The following is an 18548-nucleotide window of genomic DNA, read 5'->3' as shown; positions in this document are numbered from 1 at the left end:
ACAATCAATGTTATACCACAGGGGAGAGAGCCAACATAATCAAAATATCCACATCAGTAAATTTATTGATGAAAATGAAAAATGTGTCTTCTATGGAAAAAAACCAAGTGGACTTTTTGGACAATGCAATGCGTGCTTTCCCTTCCTTATTACAATCTATAATTAATTTGGTTTTAACCTTACCCAGCTAAGTGTCTGGCAGAGCTACAATTCGGCCCTAAATCTGACTCTTTTAGGTCTTAAGATGAGTTCAAGGAGAGAAATATGAGGAAGTGGTTTTTGGTTTGTGTTTCTTAAGGGTAACAGGTGCTGGAGAGGAAAGGGGCGTAAGTGGTAGAGAAACAAAATGTGAAGCAAGGGCATGAAGGGAAATAAACTATATGTATGTAAAGTGGAAAAAAGATGAAAATAAACCCCTTGGGTTCTGAAAGGACCAAGTACTTTTTCAAAAATAAAGGTCAGAGGAAGGGACCTTTTTTTGAGACGCCCCATCCCTATACTTTCAAGCTGGTCGCCCCACCCATTAGGAAAAGGAGGGACTTCCGCCTCACTGGGCAGCTTCTTCCGGCAGAGTCCGGAAGACTCTAAGGGAAGAGGTGGTGTCAAAACTGAGCAGCCAATCAGGGCGACGCCTTCGTCTTGCCCGGGACTCGTGAGGTAACTTGCTCCTGGGAACCATGACCATGGCGTCTGGCTGCAAGATTGGCCCGTCCATCCTCAACAGCGACCTGGCCAACTTAGGGGCCGAGTGCCTCCGCATGCTGGACTCTGGGGCCGATTATCTGCACCTGGATGTAATGGACGGGTAACTCCGCGGCGCTCGGGTGCGGGTTGCTGCGCGGGGCGGGATGGGTGCCCCTGTATTGAGTGCCTGGCGGTGCACGGCGTCCCTGTGCCGCGGAGCGCCCCACTCGGAACTGGGTATTGAGAACGAGACCGGGCTGGAAGCCCTGGAGGCCCTGCCTGGATTGAAGCCGAGGCGGCATCCCGGACCGCGAATGCGTCGTAGACCTCAACCTCTTCCCCTCTCCCCCTCTCCCCGCATAACGTACGGTCGGTCCCCTAGCGCTTAGCACCTGGAAGCGACCTTACACCTCTAGGGCGGGCCTCTCATTTTCAGACGGAGAAACTGAGGCCCAAGGGGATAGGCATGACTTGCCCAAGCTCATATAGGTTATTGGTGGCAAAGCTTGAGGAGACTGCCTTGGCACCTGGAGTGAGATCGCCCGAGTTCTGCCACCTGCTGGGATGACCTGGAACAAGCCATTTAACCTCGTTGAGCTTCAGTGTCATTACGTGAAACATGCGAGTAATGGTAGAATATACCTCTTAAGCGACTTTGAAAGGTGAAATGAGGTTGTACGCGCCCAGTTCGTAGTGCCTGGCATAGAGTGAATTCTCTATGGTTGTTAGTTGTGTCATTGTTCGAATTTTGATTTTGCTGTCCATTTTCTCTTCAGGCACCCTGCTCTTCAGGGAGGTCAGTTTTTTTTTTTTTTTTGTAGTTGTTGCACATAATCAGTGTTGTTTAGAAGCAGGATGATACTGGTTTCTTAATTTGATTACAAAATGAGGAAACTTAGAGAAAGCAGTAAGAATCGCCCCGGGTTCCTCACCCTTGTGACACAGTTGCAACTTGGGTTTACCAAGTAGTTTTCTGAGTCCCGCTGATAAGTCGTCATAAAATCGTAACAGCCATTACCTTGGGTTGCGGTAGGAAAATAAATTTATTTTAAATGGGTAAAACCTCTGTGTGCCTTTGTGCAAATTTGCAAGTTGTGTTATTTACAAAACAACCAGTTACTTCTCTTTTTAATATCATTCCTCTTAGAAGTTTTATCTTTGTTCTCTCTGGTTCAGTTGTTGTTTCTCTTTTGCATTCTGCTCAGTTGCCTTGCCCACCTTACCTGTGTGCTCACAGGTATAGTGTGACAGTGGCAAAATCTTGACCTTAGAGTACTCTAAGAACTGTAGGCAAAGAGTATAAGAAGATCAGTAACTATCTCTCACAAAAGCTTGATTTTTAGTTTGCTATCATATGGAATCTACTTAGATACTTTTTTGACCACCTTGCTGGAAAGCCCTGAATGTTCACAGGTAATATTGTGGAATGGAGTGTGTACCTCAGAGATGGTAGCTACATTATTTTTTTTTTCTGAGACACACAGCTTTGTGTCAGACACCTGGGCATTTCAGGGTAGAAGGGGCTCCATGTATGTGGATGCTGTCTGTTGACACAGAAAACAGTATGGTTTTCAGGAAGTCTTGTTTGGGTAAGTGAGTGATTGGGAAAATAATTTTCAGTTCACCAAATTCAGAATGTTAATGATAGCAGTAGCTCTCAGCCGTTTTGGTTCTGATGCTTCTTGTGAATGAACTCGTACAACCGGAGGAGGTTGGCACTGTTACCAGCACCAGCATCTGACGGTGGAGAATCAGATGCAAATAGATTGTCACCTGTCCTCAGTTTCAAAGCTAGGACTGGAAGCATGCAACTGCTGTATTGTCTCAGAAATTAAATGTCCTCTGTGGGTACTGGGCTTACAGAGAATGTCTTAGCCATTCTCTGTCCTTAAAGAGCAACTCATAATTTATATACTTATTTTTGCTACTTATTTCATAGCTCTTTAGCTACACTGTAAGCTCCCTGAAAAACAAGGTGTGTCTCTCTGGTTCAACTCTGTATTCTCTTCGGGTAAATCACCATAACAAGCTTAGTTATAGTAGCTTGAATGAATGAAAGGCTATATCATAATCCTGAGCTTACTATAAAAGTATTTGTGTTTTTATTGACTCCACTCCCTATCTGCCAAGAAACTTGTTGGCTTAAAAAAACTAAATTCTGCATACACTATTTAAAAACCCCTTTTCCTCTTAAGCTTCACAACTTTTTGAGCTAACAGCTATTCCTATTCCCCTATTGTAAAGGAGGAAACCAGTTTAAGGAGGTTCAGCCCCTTCCTGAATGTCCCACCAGATGAAGTGAAGCCAGGCTGAGCTGTAGTGTCTCCTAGGCTGGGGTGTGAAAGTGGGGGTGTGGACTTCCACTGTGGCCAACCACATTTTACCCTCTGTCCTCCTTTCTGGGAACTGATTCCATGCTTCTCTTGGCTGGTTCCCTTTACAAATCTCCAACTTTACACTTAGTTTGGATGTGCTTTTGTTTTCTGGTCCCCCACTCCCACTGAGGCTCCCATTTCTCTTCTGATTAAAACTGAATGTCTTCATCTTGAAAAACAAGTTCTGGAAACACTCTTGGGGGTGGGGCACCAGTATGGTTAGATAGTTGAAATAAAAGACAAGAGGAAAAGAAAACTGGAAAGCACATAAATGTGTCATGACCAGATAGGAACTGGAAATATGTTGGTCCTAGGTGTGGAAACAGAGCAAATAAGCAATTTCTAAATTAAGTACCAGAAGTTAAAATTGGAGAGATTTCACATTAGTACTAGATTTTGACTTTGGGAAAACACCCGAAGGTTTGCCAATACCGGGAGGTTTCCACAGTCTCACAAATCCCCAACAGGCTGGAGCTGAACGGCGGCCACCGTTAGCCAGGCCAGATGTTCTTCGTTGGTCTCTTGTCCCCATTTCCCTTCTGCTCTCCCTGTTACCTGCCAGCCCATGTAAGCCCATGAGTTTGTGATTCCTGGCTCACAGGAATTGTTTTCTGATTACAGTTTTGTGACATTTTATATCAGTCTTTGCCTTTTTGGGAGATTTGGTAAAGGTTTGATATGTGTGAAATACATTGCATGACAATTATAAACAAAGTTTAGGGTTGATGGAACATGATGAGAGAAAATAATTGTGTCTCTGTGTTATAGTAATTAAAGTATAATTTCAGTAAGTCCTTTGGGGAAAAAGATTTTTCTATCACATTTTATTCTTTGCAGACTTTACTCCCAAAAATACCCTCATGGACAAAAGAAGTAATGTAATAATAATGAAGCAGACTTCCCTGATGAAATTTCTTTTCATTAGAGTGAAATGTGGTGTTTTCCAATCCAATCTGATAAGCGCTCCCTGTGAACTTAAGAATTCAGATTCCCAGGTCCTCTTTGGTGTCAGTAGGCTTGAAGTAGAGCCTGTAAATCCTTTTGTTGCAAGTGTTCCATGCGTATTGTTGTCAAGCAAATTGGGGGTCACCCTGACTTCATGCTGGGGTGTGTAACCTTTTTTGTTATGTCTTAGCTCTGAGCCTTTGGTTTCTTAGGGCATTGGTGAATTTTTGTTTTCCCAGTGTACTTGCTGAACCTAGTGCATTGAATTGACCTTCAGGTGGTGCAATTCATCATGTAATTTGGGGGGGGGGGGTCAGTAGTTCTATACACTCTGTCTCCCAGTGAAGTAGAAGTATATTTGTTTTAATTCTCATATTTTCCCAAGATGTGGTTATGCTTGTTCTCATGATAATGAAACCTAAGTTTGAGACAACGAAAGTACCGGCATACCTTGGAGATATTGTGGCTTCTATTCCAGACCGCTGTCATAAAGTGAGGATTGCAATGAAATGAGTGGTCATCTTTTCCCTGCTGTAGGGGTCTTGCTTTTGGTTTGTTTAAAAAAAAAAAAAAAAAAGCAACACCAGTGAAATGCAGTAAAACAAGGCCACACAGCAAATTAAAAGAACTGTGAACGAAATACAAATCTTTCAATTCCAGAGTTGTATAATATTAATTAAGCCTCACTGCCTGCTTCTCTGACCCTTGCTTCCAGGTTATAAGTAAACATAAGCCTCTTATCTATAACCCTAGCAGCCGTTGCTCTTAGGCAAATGGTAGAATGATTTCTTAAATACTAAAACCCCAATCTCCAAGGATCAAGGTGCCAAAAGTGAAAGTGTCTGTACCCACCCACCCACCTTACCAGTCCCTCTCAGATGTGTCCTAAGTCCTTTACATCTCCCGCTTAAGTCTCTCCTCACCTGGACTTTAGTTTTCTGTTATTATATTGTTGGTGGAGTGGCAGGTGAGCATAATAAAGGACTTGGACTTTGGAGCCAGGTTGCCTGCTTTTCCTGCCTGCCTCCAGCACTGTCTTGCTTGGGTGAATGCAGATAATGGAGTACCTATCTCTTAGAGTTGCGGGATTTTAATGAGTTAATGTGGAAAGTGTTTAGAATGGTGCCTGGCCGATACAAATTTGAACTTTTAAATTAACAGTCTTTCTGCCTCTCATCTAAGCTTAAAATCCTAACCATGATGTATTTTCTGTCTTCAGTGCTCACCCCCCATTTTATCAGTGAACAAATCCTATCATGTTTACCTGTTCTTGTTCCCGTTGTTATTGTTCCTTGCCACAGGCCAACACCTCTTACCTCCCTTCTTCCAATTTACTGACAAGTCTACTGTCCTACTTTGTCATGTGCATCTTATTTTTTTGTTTGCTTCTTACTTCATATTTGCAGCAGGATGACGTCCAGGCACTGAGCCTGGCATTTGATATCCTTGTTGAGGCAGAGTCTGCTTCCTGCCTTTCACGCAAGCCCAGCTGGTCAGCACCATCTTCCTCCTTTGAACACAACTTGCGTATTTCAGCCTTTGCTTCATTTCTTTCCCCACCTTTACAATTCTGTTTGCTCCTTAAATTTCATGATGTCACCCTTCTTGTAAAGTGCTATACTGCTTGCCTCTGGAGCCGTTTTACCTCCTATTTGTCTACTTGTTACTGTTGAGCTTTTCCTGCAATCCTCACATGGGGTAATACCTATTACTTTTAACACATAAAGCCCATATTTCAGTGGCTTACCATTATGAAGTTTATTTCTGATTTATGTAACAAATAGTTCAGTGTGAATGTCCTTCGATGATGAAATTCAGGGCAGAGACTCCTTCCATCCTGTGGCTCTGCTGTTCCTTAAAGGCCTCTTTATTGGCAGAAGGGTAAAGTGAACGCAAAAAGGGAATACTGTTTAACCTGCTGGGTGCTGCAGTGACCTCCATCACTTAAACAGTCCACTGGTGAAGACTAGTCACATGGACCAACTGGATGTAGAGGGAGTTGGGAATTGTGGTTCTTGGCTGGCTGTGATGGCTCCCTAACAACTGTACTGTAACAGTAGATCATGAATTCTGGTGAGTTTTTAGGCATCTCTTACCAATGAGATTGTAAGGTTTTCTGGGCTAAGTAGGAGCTCTCACATATTTTTATAAAATACAGTATTCTGAAGCACGCAGGGTGGTACTTAAAGGAACACAAGGACTAACTGGGGTAGCAGGATGTTCAGTAATCCAAGCCTGAAACCTGGAGGACTTAGTTTGAATCCTGCCCCCACAAGTAATTAACTGGTTGACTTAAGGAAGTTATTTGCCCTGTGTTCTTCATATTAACAACACATCTACTTCTGTTGTAGGGAGTAGGCTGTTGGGAAGAGGAAATGAAGAGTAAGATACAGTACCTGGCATGATGTAAACCCTCAATGAATAGTGGATTTTAGTACACACCTTAAGTTTCCTTATTGATGACCTTTAAAAATGTCTAAATAAACTCACTGAGTGCCCTGTGGTATAGGTGGATTAGAAGTAGCCTCAGGTAGCCCGTGACAGACTAGGGTCCCGTGAAGACCCATATTAGAGTCTGGAACTTCCTAACCAGTATATGACTTGGGCAAGTCATATAACTTTTGGGGTTTTGATTTTGTTATCTTTCTAGTTCTGTCTGTCAGGGATTACGAATAGCAGAGTTAAATCATGTAGCATTATTATGATTTGTTTAAATATCAAGGAGATATTGCATTGTAAAGCCAAAATTATCCAGATATTTTTGGTGCTATTTAATACTGATAATGTTAAGTATTAAATTGAAAAATAATGCAATCATAAACATTTCCCTCTACCACCATCAGAATGCATATTGAGCAAAATACAGAAACTGAATTGAAAATATTTTCAGAGTAAGATTTTGTTTGTCTTGTAGGCATTTTGTTCCCAACATCACCTTTGGTCACCCTGTGGTAGAAAGCCTCCGAAAGCAGCTAGGCCAGGACCCTTTCTTTGGTAAGTGGGTGTTCCACCATCTGAAGCTGGATGTGTTGCTCCACTAAAGGAAAAGATGGTTGGTTTTATCAACTTTCAATTTCATCTAGAACCCCTTTTCCCCTCGCTCTGTGCTGGGGCTTCCTTGGCTGCCTGTAATAAGCCAAACCCTTTCCTCTCTCGGGCCTGGGCACTTTTGCTAATTTCTTTGCTTGGAAAACTATTCACTTGGCTAGCTCTGCTTCATCCTTTGGCCTCAGATCGTTTCTCGTCTCCTCATAGAGGCCACTCTAAGCACCCTATCTTAAATTAACCCTTATCTATTTGTATCAGCTTCTGGATAGTCTTCTTAGAGCTCCCTTTAATTTCAAGTTATTTTTGTTAGACTGCACACTCCTTGAATGCAGGGATTTCATATATTTTTTTATTGTAGTTTTCCTAGAGCTAAGCATAGACACAAGATTAGAGCTCAGTGTAATTTTAAATGAATTTATGAATTGATTCATTTATGGTCTAGAAATGAAGCCAATGATCTCATACAAATTAGAGCTTTCTGCACATGGGACCTATATAGGTTCCCACTTTAGTGCTGTAGGATGTGAATTAAGACATTTAAGATTACACAGTAACCTAGAAGTTACTTCTCATAGATCATGAATTGAGTCCACACATTGTTGCTGCTCTTTTAAACTTAGTTAGCAGTGGCTTACTTAGCAAATCTCTTGTACATAGGTTTCTTGGTGGCTTTAACCATACTACAAGTTCTCAACCCCATGTGGCTAGTGACTACTGTATTGTATAAGGCCACCATGGAACATTGCCATCACCATAGAATACTGTCGGACAAAGCCTCATCCATCCACTTTGAGCGTACCAGAGAAAATGTACATCATTGCCTAATGTATATGATATGAGGGACACAATGTTCCAGCAACATGTTCATCATTTTGAAATTTCCAAGTAATGGAATGTAATCCTCTGATAATCTAAACCTCTTTTTTATTACATTTTGGAAAATGAATTTTCCACTATAAATTTGCTCTTATGACTGTCAAAGGTCGATGAAATAAGTAGCATTATTTGCCTACAATGGCCACAATGCCCTCTGCTTCTGGCTTTGTGTGGATTTAAGCCAGAATTTTTATTCCCTTTTCTCTCCCTTTTATTTGGGCTCCTAGTGTCGCTTCTCACTGCTGTTTGTGTCTCTTACTATCAGTGCCTCCTGCCAGCCCTACTGCCACCATCACACATAATCTTCTTTTTCTTCCTGTTTTAGTTTGTTATTTGTTAAACTTAATAATTTATCTTTTAGGATTGGGTCTAAAATAAAGATGAATGGATTCCATGTGCTTTAATGTTTGGGTTTGTGACCTTTTTTAAATTTTTAATTCTTGGATCTTATTTGTTGGTTAATTGAAACATCAATATATTTTAGGAACTAAATCACACATTGTATGTATGACTGCTAGAGTTCTTAACTGTGTAATCTCAGTACTGAGTAGGAACAGCCATCTAAGAATTAAAATGGTAGGGGAAAGTCTGTTTTTCTATTATCCAAGTCAGTGGCCTTCAGGTTTGGTCTGATGACCCATGGGAATCCCTTCCAGATGGTCCATGAGGTCAAAACTATTTCTACATTATAACATGATTTGCCATATTTGTACCGAGGATGCAGAAGCAATAGTGAATGAGTTTGCTGGTGCCTTAACCCAAATCAGGGTAGTGGTATTGAACTGTACAAGTAGTCACTAATATTCTTTATCATGATGTGTTCATAGTAAGTGCCCTTGATGAGGTAGTGCAAATGGTTAATGTAGTAAATCTTGATCCTTGAATGGATGTCTTCTTAATATTTTGGGTCACCAAGTAGGTAATCTAAGGCACCTCCCCTACATACAGAGTATGCTGGCTTTCTCATGGAAACTGCTGTGCTGTTTCTTGAGTTGTGAACTGAACTACCTGGTTTTTGTTGTTGTTGTTGTTTTAAGAACAACATTTTCACTTGAAAGAACAGCCGACTGATGAACTATGGTTATCAGACTTGGGTATTTTACTGACATTTAAAAAAATTATGTTAGCCTGTCACTTTAAGGAAAATATCTTCTTAGTTTTTGTTGCCCCCCTGATAAAGTTATAGCTTTCAAGTAAAAATTAGAATTTTGGTAAGCATGTGTACCTGCTGCTGTGAACTTTTCTAGTAAGATCTGTAGTGATATACTAAATGTGATTTTTTGGATAGCATATAATGAAATGTATCTTACATGGGAGATCTGTGTAATTCAGTGAACCAGTACTTAAAAGGTCCATTCAAAGTGTAAGGTAAACCTACAGATTTTAGTGTAACAAAGTAGGAAAAGTTTACTGGTAGGGTTTACAGATTCCACATTGCAGGCAACGTTTAGTAAAGTACAACTTGCTGAGTTTGGGTGTAGAAATGAATATCCACAACTTTTCTGAAAAGAGTGGTAATGTAGTCCTCCCTTTTTTGTGTACTATTCTGCCTTCTTTTCATATAAAACAGCTTATTGTAACAGACTGAATGCAGAGCAGATGTGAGAATACAGACATCTTCAGTTAAAGTAGACATTAGAGATTTGCAAAAATGTAAAATAATACCACTTACATCAACACATAAGATTTGTTATTGCTTATTTTTAAAAGAATTGATAAGTAGACTTCAACATTTTCTTAATTTGAACTTCTAATACACCAACTCTAGATAAATCTATCCCACATCAACAGTGCTTTTGGGGGGTCTTCAGTAATTTTTAAGACTATAAAGGGAGCCTGATAATAGAATATTTGATAACTGCTCATTGTGGTATGTTAATCACAGGCAAATTGACTGAATTGCTGACTCCCTCCCTGATCACTGGAGATTCTCCAGTAAGCATTGTTAGTGGTTACTGCAAGCTAAAAATTGAATGACATAGCAGTCTGGCAACTTAAGGAATGAGTAAACTAGATATTTTAAACCAGATTGAATTTTCCTTGTTTATAATAGAAATAAGAAAGGCCAAAGAGCTCTACCTTTTAAAAACAGTGTTTTGTCTGTTAAAGTATGTGGATTGTTTTTTTGTTACTTTTGTTTAGAAATGTAAATTTTAAATCTTGATGTTATTAGTCAAGTGGTATATTCTTCTCTAGACATTTTTTTCAAAGCCTTAGTGCCTTTCATAGTCTTATTTGAGTTCTAGAATACTAGAATTTTTTTTTCTTTAATATAGTTGAGCTGTGTCAGAAATGTGCTTCCTCAAGCAAAATAAAAACTCAGGTCTTCTCACTGGTGTCTGTCCCACAGAGGAACATTTACTGTTTCCTTCTTCACCACAGTTATTTCTTGATTTAGCCTCTTTTAATCTGCCCTCTCCTTCTCAAGTCAAGATCTTGAAGAAGGCCATGCCCATTTTGCTTAACATAATATTTATATGTGACTTAAGCTTTTAGATTAGGGTGCATGTCAGACTTCTTCTGCTAACATGTCCTTCCCCCTCAAATCTGTGCTTTCCTCAGCGGCTTTCTGCCTCTCAGTTCATGGCGGTTCTGTGCTGGTTACTCCGACCCCAGTCCTTGCATCATCCGCCTCTCCTCGCACTGTCCACATCTGATCCTCAGCAACTGCTGTTGACTGTACTTGGAGACCATACCCAGAATCTCCCCACTTCCCACCTTCTCAGTTGCTGCCATTGTCCTTTCTCACCTGGGTTATTCCTGGAGTATTTTTTCTATGTCATTTGGAATAAAATCCAATGGCCTGCAGAGCTCTACACCGTCACCTCACCCCTTGCTTCTTTGCCCTGATCTACTTTCTCCATTGCTCCGCCCCCCAGCCTCATGGGCTTTGTTAGCTACCATCCTAATGAGTGTATTGTATTTACTTTTTATTTTTTTTTTAATTATGTGCCTCCCCCGCTGAGAATGTAGGTGCATGACAGCAAGGATTTTTGTCTGTTTTTTTTTTTGCTCTATCCCTAGGGCCTTAAAATAGTTAATGATGCAGTAAGTGCTCAATAAAATATTGCTGAAGAGAATCACTTAATTTAGCTTTCTTATTTATTTACTTATTTTTAAGGTTTTATTTATTTTATCTTTAGAGAGGGGAAGGGAGGGAGAAAGAGAGGGAGAGAAACATCAATGTGTGGTTGCCTCCTAGCCGCCCCACCACAGGGGACCCAGCCCACTACCCAGGCATGTGCCCTGACCAGTGACCCTTTGGTTTCCAGGCCAGTGCTCAATCCACTGAACCACACCAGCCAGGGCAGCTTTCTTATTTTATAAGTGAGGAAACAAGCCTTCATAGGTAACATGACTTTTTAAAAAAGTTTTTTAGAGTGGCATTTTCTGGACCTAGGCATATACTTATTGTAGAAACAGGTTTATTTGTTTGTTTGTTTGTTTGTTTTGAATGAATTTTAACCAGAACCTCATCTTCAGGATAAAAGGAGGCTAGTTATACAGAATTGTGACTATTTAACAATTATTGTGATGTCAGAAGAGTTTATATATGAAATGGGAAAAACTACAGGTGGGTTTCAATAATACGGGACAAGTATTTTCCTTTCAGTAATATTTAGGAGATGTGTCTTTTCTTTCTAGACATGCACATGATGGTGTCGAGACCGGAACAGTGGGTAAAACCAATGGCTGTAGCAGGAGCTAATCAGTATACCTTTCATCTCGAGGCTACTGAGAACCCAGGGGCTTTGATTAAAGACATTCGGGAGAATGGGATGAAGGTGAGAGGTCAGCGGTGACAGTATGTGCTATACTACTCACACTCAGAGTTGGGACTGCAGGCAGGAAATGACAGGTAGATAAGACCGGACTTAAGCAGATGTTGTTCATTGGGAAGCCAGAGTTTTAAGTATACCTTGTTTTTTGTATAAATGTATAATACTTCTTTGGAATATTACTGGTTTTTAGAAACATTTATATTTAATCTCCTTGTTGACTTTTAGAAAAATAATTATATAGTCTGAACAATCTATGCTTTCCATTTGTGTATTCTATTTTTTAAGAATAGGTATTTCTACTGGGCCCGATACGCCACAATAATATAATGTGAAGTAGTTGTCAGTGTGATGTAGCAAATTTGTCTCTGTCACAGGTTGGCCTTGCCATCAAACCAGGAACTACAGTTGAGTATTTGGCACCATGGGCTAATCAGATAGATATGGCCTTGGTTATGACAGTCGAACCTGGGTTTGGAGGGCAGAAATTCATGGAAGATATGATGCCAAAGGTAAAAGAATTATTTGAATCTGGGGTGAGACTTATTATTATGTGTGTTTATTCAATAAGCATATATTGAACCCCTTGTATATTTAGGTTTGCCCTGTTGTGAAGGTGGGGGATGGAAATGCCTACAGATCACTGTAATACAGTATGATCAATGCAAAGAGATTTAGGTGTGGAAATCAGAAAATATATCTTAATCTTGAAATTTTCTATGGAAACCATTACCTCTACAACCTTTAGAGCTTTGTGGGTTTTCATTTACTATTGAGTGTATTGTCTTTGTCTTTTTTCCATGAAGAATATTCTCTGTAAAACCATGACAAATTTGCTGCTATTTGTCAAACAGAACAAAGCTTGAATTTAGGAAACTTAATTTGGTTCACTATATTAGAAAGGAAGTTTTCCCCAGTCATAATTTGTATTGATATAAAGTTATTGTGTGAGACGCTTGGAGTCCTATGTTAGTGGCTTGTACTGGCTGTTTGATTTTTTTGTTTGTTTATTTTGTTGTGTCCCCATCACCCTCATATCCACTTCAGGAGTCACTTACTTCCTTGTGTGTATCTAGGTTCACTGGTTGAGGACCCAGTTCCCGTCTTTGGACATAGAGGTCGATGGTGGAGTGGGCCCTGACACTATCCATAAATGTGCAGAGGTGAGACCGCTCCTCAACTTGGCCGTTTCCATTGTCTTGTGGGCCAAAGAGGTTTCCTCTACATTTCCTAAAGTGCCTTTCTTTCTTGGAAAAGTACTTTTTGTTCAAACGTAGAACTAGGAAAATAAAAAAAGCAATAAATGAATATTCTAAAATCACATAATCATTAAATAGTAAGTTTGATTATATCAGAAAGTTCTTTTTTGAAAAAGGATGGACTGAGTGCCTGTCTTTAGAAGATCATTAAGTTCAGGGCCTTAGAATGAGCCTTTTTTCTAAATAGGGAAAGAAAAGATACCTTTCTGTAAAGGGAAAAAATTGTTACTCTGTAGAACTTATGTGTGTTAGTTACCAATCTGTCTCTTGTAAGAGCTTACTAGAGCCGTTTCTGTTGAAGTTTTAGATCTGATGCTTCCTAGCACTGTGTAGAGCTGAGATGAGCTTTTCCCTAGTAGTCAGCCAAGCTGAGTGAGTATCCTGAGCCTCATTACAGGGGTGCCAGCCCTTCGTGTAGCACTGCTGGTGGTTAAAATTTATGTAGCTTGTTCTTACTAAGCAACATGGTCTAGTCTGCACTTCCTGCTTTTGTTTAAATGCTACACTTGTCTGTTTGATATTTGTGAAAAGCTTGACTGTAATGAGTATTTATGGAAGAAGAGCTGGCTGAATGATTAGTGAGGGTAAATCCTTTGACCCCCTCATGGAATTCTTTTTACTAAACTGCTTTGCCATTCTGCTGCTCCTGTTTACATTAAGAGATGTATTAAATCGTAACCTTATAAAGCTTTTTTTTTTCACTTTTATGAGGAATGTTGTAGAGGTATAGAATGCACTGTATCATAGAGTTGACAGCATTTCATTGGAAAAACTTTCTCAGCTTTAGTGGTTCTCCAAAATAGTCCCTCTTTCTTCTGTCAGTGAATCACATAATGGGTTGGGTTTCTTCCCTCTTTGAGTCAAACCCTAGGAAGCAGAGAGCTAAATTTGGACTCGTATTATTTGCTTTCTTGTATTTTTGTTTTTACATTTAAAAATATCTTGAAGTTCCTTAAACCACCTCAGAATTGTTCCAGAATGTAATGAAGCCTAAGTAAAAAGTCATTCCATTCCTTCTAGCATCAAAATGAGAAATTATTTAATGTTGCCATGTTTTATAGTTTTACATTTTAGCAAAATTGTCCTTTCAGACTATCTACCAATTCATTACATAATTCAAAATTAAAACATAGTTTTTAGTACTAGCTATGGGGATATTGGTATATTTGGAAAATCTTAATTGAGTTGAGGATTAAGGGTTTTTAATCCTTATCTAAATATTAGCAAAGATGCAGTATAGCTTATTTAGAGGTCATTACAAAAAAGTCAATGGTTTCTTAGACACATCAAAAACAATTTCGCATCCTCATTTGTTAAGCATTTTAACGTCTTTCTTCATTGAACCAGATTGCTTAAATTTGTTTCCCTCAAAGGGGCGTTTGTGCAATTTAAGTGCTGACTGACAGATGCAAGCGTAGAAACTCTAGTCCGGGAATTCTGTTGTAGGTTTTTCTGCTCCTTTCTTTGAGGCATAACCTAAGTGTTTACTTCTTCCAGGCAGGAGCTAACATGATTGTGTCTGGCAGTGCCATTATGAGGAGTGAAGACCCCAGATCTGTGATCAACCTGTTAAGAAATGTTTGCTCAGAAGCTGCCCAGAAACGTTCTCTTGATCGATGAAAGCACCAGGAGTCCAGTGTTTCTGCCCATGAAATCCTTTTATTGGAGAACAAGAATACTGATTACCAAATCATACCACAATTTAGGCAGTGCTGCTTTTCTGAGCAATTATTCATTCCAGTGACTAGCATCTATTGTGCAGAATATTCCAAGAGGTTATAAATTGTTATGTATTGCTTTAGTGATGAAATTTAAAGATTAGTGTGGCGAAATATCATTTTTACTGGGAGACTTGATTTTTATAAACAGTAAAAATGTGGTGGCTGTATTAAGGTTATAAAAATATGTCTTCTAGGGAAGGCATATTAACTACTATGAAAAAATGTTTTTCTCCATTTAATTTTCTGTTGTTTCTCAACTGTTTTCCAAAAGCAAATTAAGTCCTTATGTTTTCTGTTCTGTGTCATTTTTGATTTGTGTGTATATGTGATAATGAGTAGAAAAAAACTTAGGAAAAAAGTCTAAGTTTGAATCGGGCTGGGATGGCATACTGTATTCTTCTTGGTTTTAAAACATCTATTATTTACTTTGCACCTTATATTTTATATATGTAAACAATGTGTGAAGCCCAGGGATTTTCAGGTGATCTGTCCTAAAATACAAGCATAGATTTTTATCAGGGCGTGATCTTGGCTTTGCTGCAGGGGCAGGTTATTCAGTGATTTCCCTACCACCACCTCATCCTCAGTCACACCCCCAGTTTTTAAGGACATGAGATAATGTGCTAGCTCCAAGCAAAAAGGAAAGCCTCTATTTAGAAGTAAAATTGGATTGACTGTTCTGCTTTCCAACTATTTGACCTAGGCAAATCAAATCAGTCAACCTCTTTGAACTTCTATTAACTGATTTATACATTGAATGTAATAATTATAACAACTCTGCAGGGTTGTGTTGAGTATTAAAAGAAATACTATTATATATGTAAAACTTCTGCTACTCTTCCTAGAATTGTAGCATAGAATTGAGTAGGTATTATTATAAAGTTTGTGTTTTGTAGGTTATAAAGTACTTTGATATAATCTCATTAAATCTGTAAGTCACTCCTTTGAGTGGGCAGACAGGTATTTTTGTCCGTGTTTTAAAAAATGAAGATACTAAAGCTCAGCAACAGGCTGCTAGCATGGAAAGGATCCAGTAGGGATTTCTGGTTTATACTCTTTATAGATGGAGGCCCTGGGAGGTGGACTAGGCAAAGGGAGTTCCCTTTACTTACCATTGTCTTATTTCCCATCTAACTTGACCCTGTAGCAGAACCAGATGGCTGAGGATATCCTGGAACTGTGGATTTTGACTCCAAGGATATATATTTTATTAATCCAAGAAAGACCAGGTAGGCTAAGAGATGGGAGGGTACAGAGTCAATCCATAAACTAAGTGTTTATAATTATGTCCCAAATTATTCTTTGACAACAGATGTGTGTGAACCACTTCATTATTGTAAATACTCTTGCTGTGTAATACATATAGCAAGAAATAATAGGAGCAGTGTCATTAAACTTATCTAGGCTACTGTGAGTTTTAAGAAAAAAAATTTGAAAAATAAGATCAACACATATGGAATAGAGTTTGCTTGGTTTTTCTGACTTTACAAGGTAAAAGTGTGTATCTTAATGTTGTTTATTTTGGTGTGGGAAAGTTTTGTGCCATGAATAGATGGCATTTAATCAAATCAGACAACAGGCATATAGAAATAACTTTAATTAAAAAACTTACATAGAAGATTATAATATCAGACATGACAGAAAGATTTATTTGCCCGGACAACTTGGGTTTGTCTGGCATTTGTTTTCTTTTTTAAAAAATAAATGTACAGTAAAACTACAAGCAAAAAATGGTCAGTATTGAGTTTGAATTCTTTTTCTTTAAAGGGATTAGCATAATTTCTAATCCCTAACAAAACAGTGTCAAATCCTCCAAGTCTAGGCCAGATGGCCAGGATTGTCGGTTATTTGGGTACTACAACTTGGAAAACCTTTTTTTACATGAGAAGGAACGATTCATATAAATTGTCCTCAACTTTTACACAGGAATAGAAAATGATGTCATAGCTTCAAAGGGAATTTTCCTTAATGTACACCCCAATATCCAATATTGATAATATTGAAGCATTTCCTTTAAAAAGGTTTGATTCTCACTCTAGGATACAAGTAAGAATAGATGCTTATTTGAACAGAGTAAGCTATGGTAAAGAATTACCAATTAACTAGAAAAATAGTAATATTTTTTATACTGACAGAACTTTCCTGTGTTGCTTATTTTAAGTTAGTGTCTTCTCTTCATGAGGTACATGACGTAGATTAAACTCAAGTTTTAAAAAAGGTGATAGGTGATAGTTTTTAAAACACCAATGTTTAACTTCACTTTGCTTGTCTTATTGTTAGGGGTACATAAAAAATGACCTGTGTGTAGTTTAACAGATATCAGTGATTTCAAATAAAGGAATATTGTGTTATCTGGTGTAGAAATTGCCATAAATAACTTCTATTGGTTAATCACATTTTTTAAAATCCCTCTTCTTGACCAATACTTTTAGGTGTCCATTGCCCTTGGAAACCTATGCTGCCTTATCTATAGTGCAGCTCTTATTTCATGGGGTAGTTCATACATGCATTTTTGAGTGGTATCTGTCAGTGCATATGTGTGTATATATGTATACTCTATACACACATTTGTATATTCTAATACCATTTGTGTAGAAGAAAGAAGAGCTGTCATTTGATGTATAGGGGTATATGTGTTTATATGTATGTGTATGTGGGTGTAAAATCTTTTAAAAATTATTTACCCAGTAATGTGATTTGACATCAAATTTGTAGCAGTTAACTTTTGGTGCTTTTGATTTGCATCATAAACACAAATGACTAGCACTTGTCTGTAAGTGAAAAGCCAGTTAGTTGCCCCTGTGGTTTAAGAAGGAAAGACATACGTGCCCATTGTATAAATAGCATAAAAGATTACTACATGCAGTACATGCTCGTACTCTGGAATTGTGACTGCGGGGGTCAGAGACAGAGAACAGGGCTTATTTTTTCTCTCCTGTTTTCCGTTCAGTTACATCGTTTGCTTAACCTGTTTTTGTCACCTATTTTTTTTAACATGAGTAAGTCCTACAGGAAAGGTTTTGTACTCTTCCATTCCGTCTGTGTGCTTTTTTGGATGTTGGCTGTTCTCTGCTGCACTGGTACAGAAGACTTCACCGTTGAAAGCTGGGCTTGATCTTTCAATCTGATCTTTTTCATCTTGGCATAGTAAGGTTTCTGTGTCTTCACCCTTCAGTGGAAAAGCCCGTCGTTCCCACCACAAAGACTGAAAGAAAAAATATGTTCAGTTAAGTTTCAATTAATTTGTTTTGTTTAATCAGTGTATCAAGTAATCTGTAAATATCAATTTTGTAATAACTATAGTTCTTTAAGCACAAAAAGCACATAAAGGTGCAAATTTTCATTTGAATTTAAGTATCTAGCAACTCAAAAATGGAACCTACTGAGTATTGTGTAGGGACCTTAGAGAATTATTTGTCCACTTTGCCTGTCCCATGAAGGGGAAGCGCTGCCAGAGGGCACTGGTCTTCACTGTCAGCCGAGGCGCGCCTCGGGAAAGCCCCTTTAGTCTTGATCCACTTCTCCACTCACTGTCTCCATGTGCGACCCCTCATTACAGGCACACACTGACTTGCCCTTTCTCTCAGCTTTCTACACTCTCTCCACTCGAGGTAATGATCCATTGCCTACTTAACGAATAAAAATGCACGAACTTTATTGACGCAGTGTTAGAAAACAGTCCCCTTGCAGCTCTGTGGATCTGTGGGGGTGGGGAGACAAGGGCAATAGCAGCTAACATCCACTGCGGGCCAGGTGCTGTTCTCCACTCAGATTTGTTTTATAATGAAACTTTGGTAGTATCCCCATTTCCTAACATAAACGCGTAGGTGGGTATTGACATGTTCCATTAAAAGGTAAGTA

The 18548-nt window shown here is 38.9% G+C and overlaps 2 protein-coding genes across 8 annotated transcripts in view; one reads left to right on the top strand and one right to left on the bottom strand.

The window, feature by feature from the left end:
- The first annotated feature begins 618 nt into the window (after window positions 1-618).
- On the top strand, window positions 619-16875 carry RPE (ribulose-5-phosphate-3-epimerase). 4 transcript variants are annotated; one of them, XM_028510798.1, is made up of 6 exons: window positions 619-805; window positions 6919-6998; window positions 11574-11713; window positions 12085-12219; window positions 12784-12870; window positions 14464-16875. In XM_028510798.1, exons 1-6 carry the CDS (start codon window positions 678-680, stop codon window positions 14584-14586), a joined length of 693 nt encoding a protein of 230 aa, XP_028366599.1. In that variant the 5' UTR covers window positions 619-677; the 3' UTR covers window positions 14587-16875. The 4 variants fall into 4 exon arrangements, with proteins under 4 accessions (XP_028366599.1, XP_035878803.1, XP_035878802.1 ...); XM_036022909.1 differs by having other exon boundaries at window positions 623-794; window positions 14464-15355; XM_036022910.1 differs by lacking the exon at window positions 6919-6998 and having other exon boundaries at window positions 622-794; window positions 14464-15355.
- The window catches only part of KANSL1L (KAT8 regulatory NSL complex subunit 1 like), a 112873-nt gene continuing 110717 nt past the window's right edge, over window positions 16393-18548 (bottom strand). For all 4 annotated transcript variants that reach the window (XM_036022908.1, XM_036022907.1, XM_036022906.1 and 1 more), the window contains one exon: window positions 16393-17892. In XM_036022908.1, coding sequence (XP_035878801.1) covers window positions 17665-17892 — 228 coding nt within the window. In that variant the 3' untranslated portion in view covers window positions 16393-17664. The remainder of the gene's footprint in view (window positions 17893-18548) is intronic.

This window comes from Phyllostomus discolor, chromosome 4, assembly GCF_004126475.2.
Source record: "Phyllostomus discolor isolate MPI-MPIP mPhyDis1 chromosome 4, mPhyDis1.pri.v3, whole genome shotgun sequence".
NCBI lineage: Eukaryota > Metazoa > Chordata > Mammalia > Chiroptera > Phyllostomidae > Phyllostomus > Phyllostomus discolor.
This window is presented reverse-complemented; position numbering and strand designations above follow the sequence as displayed.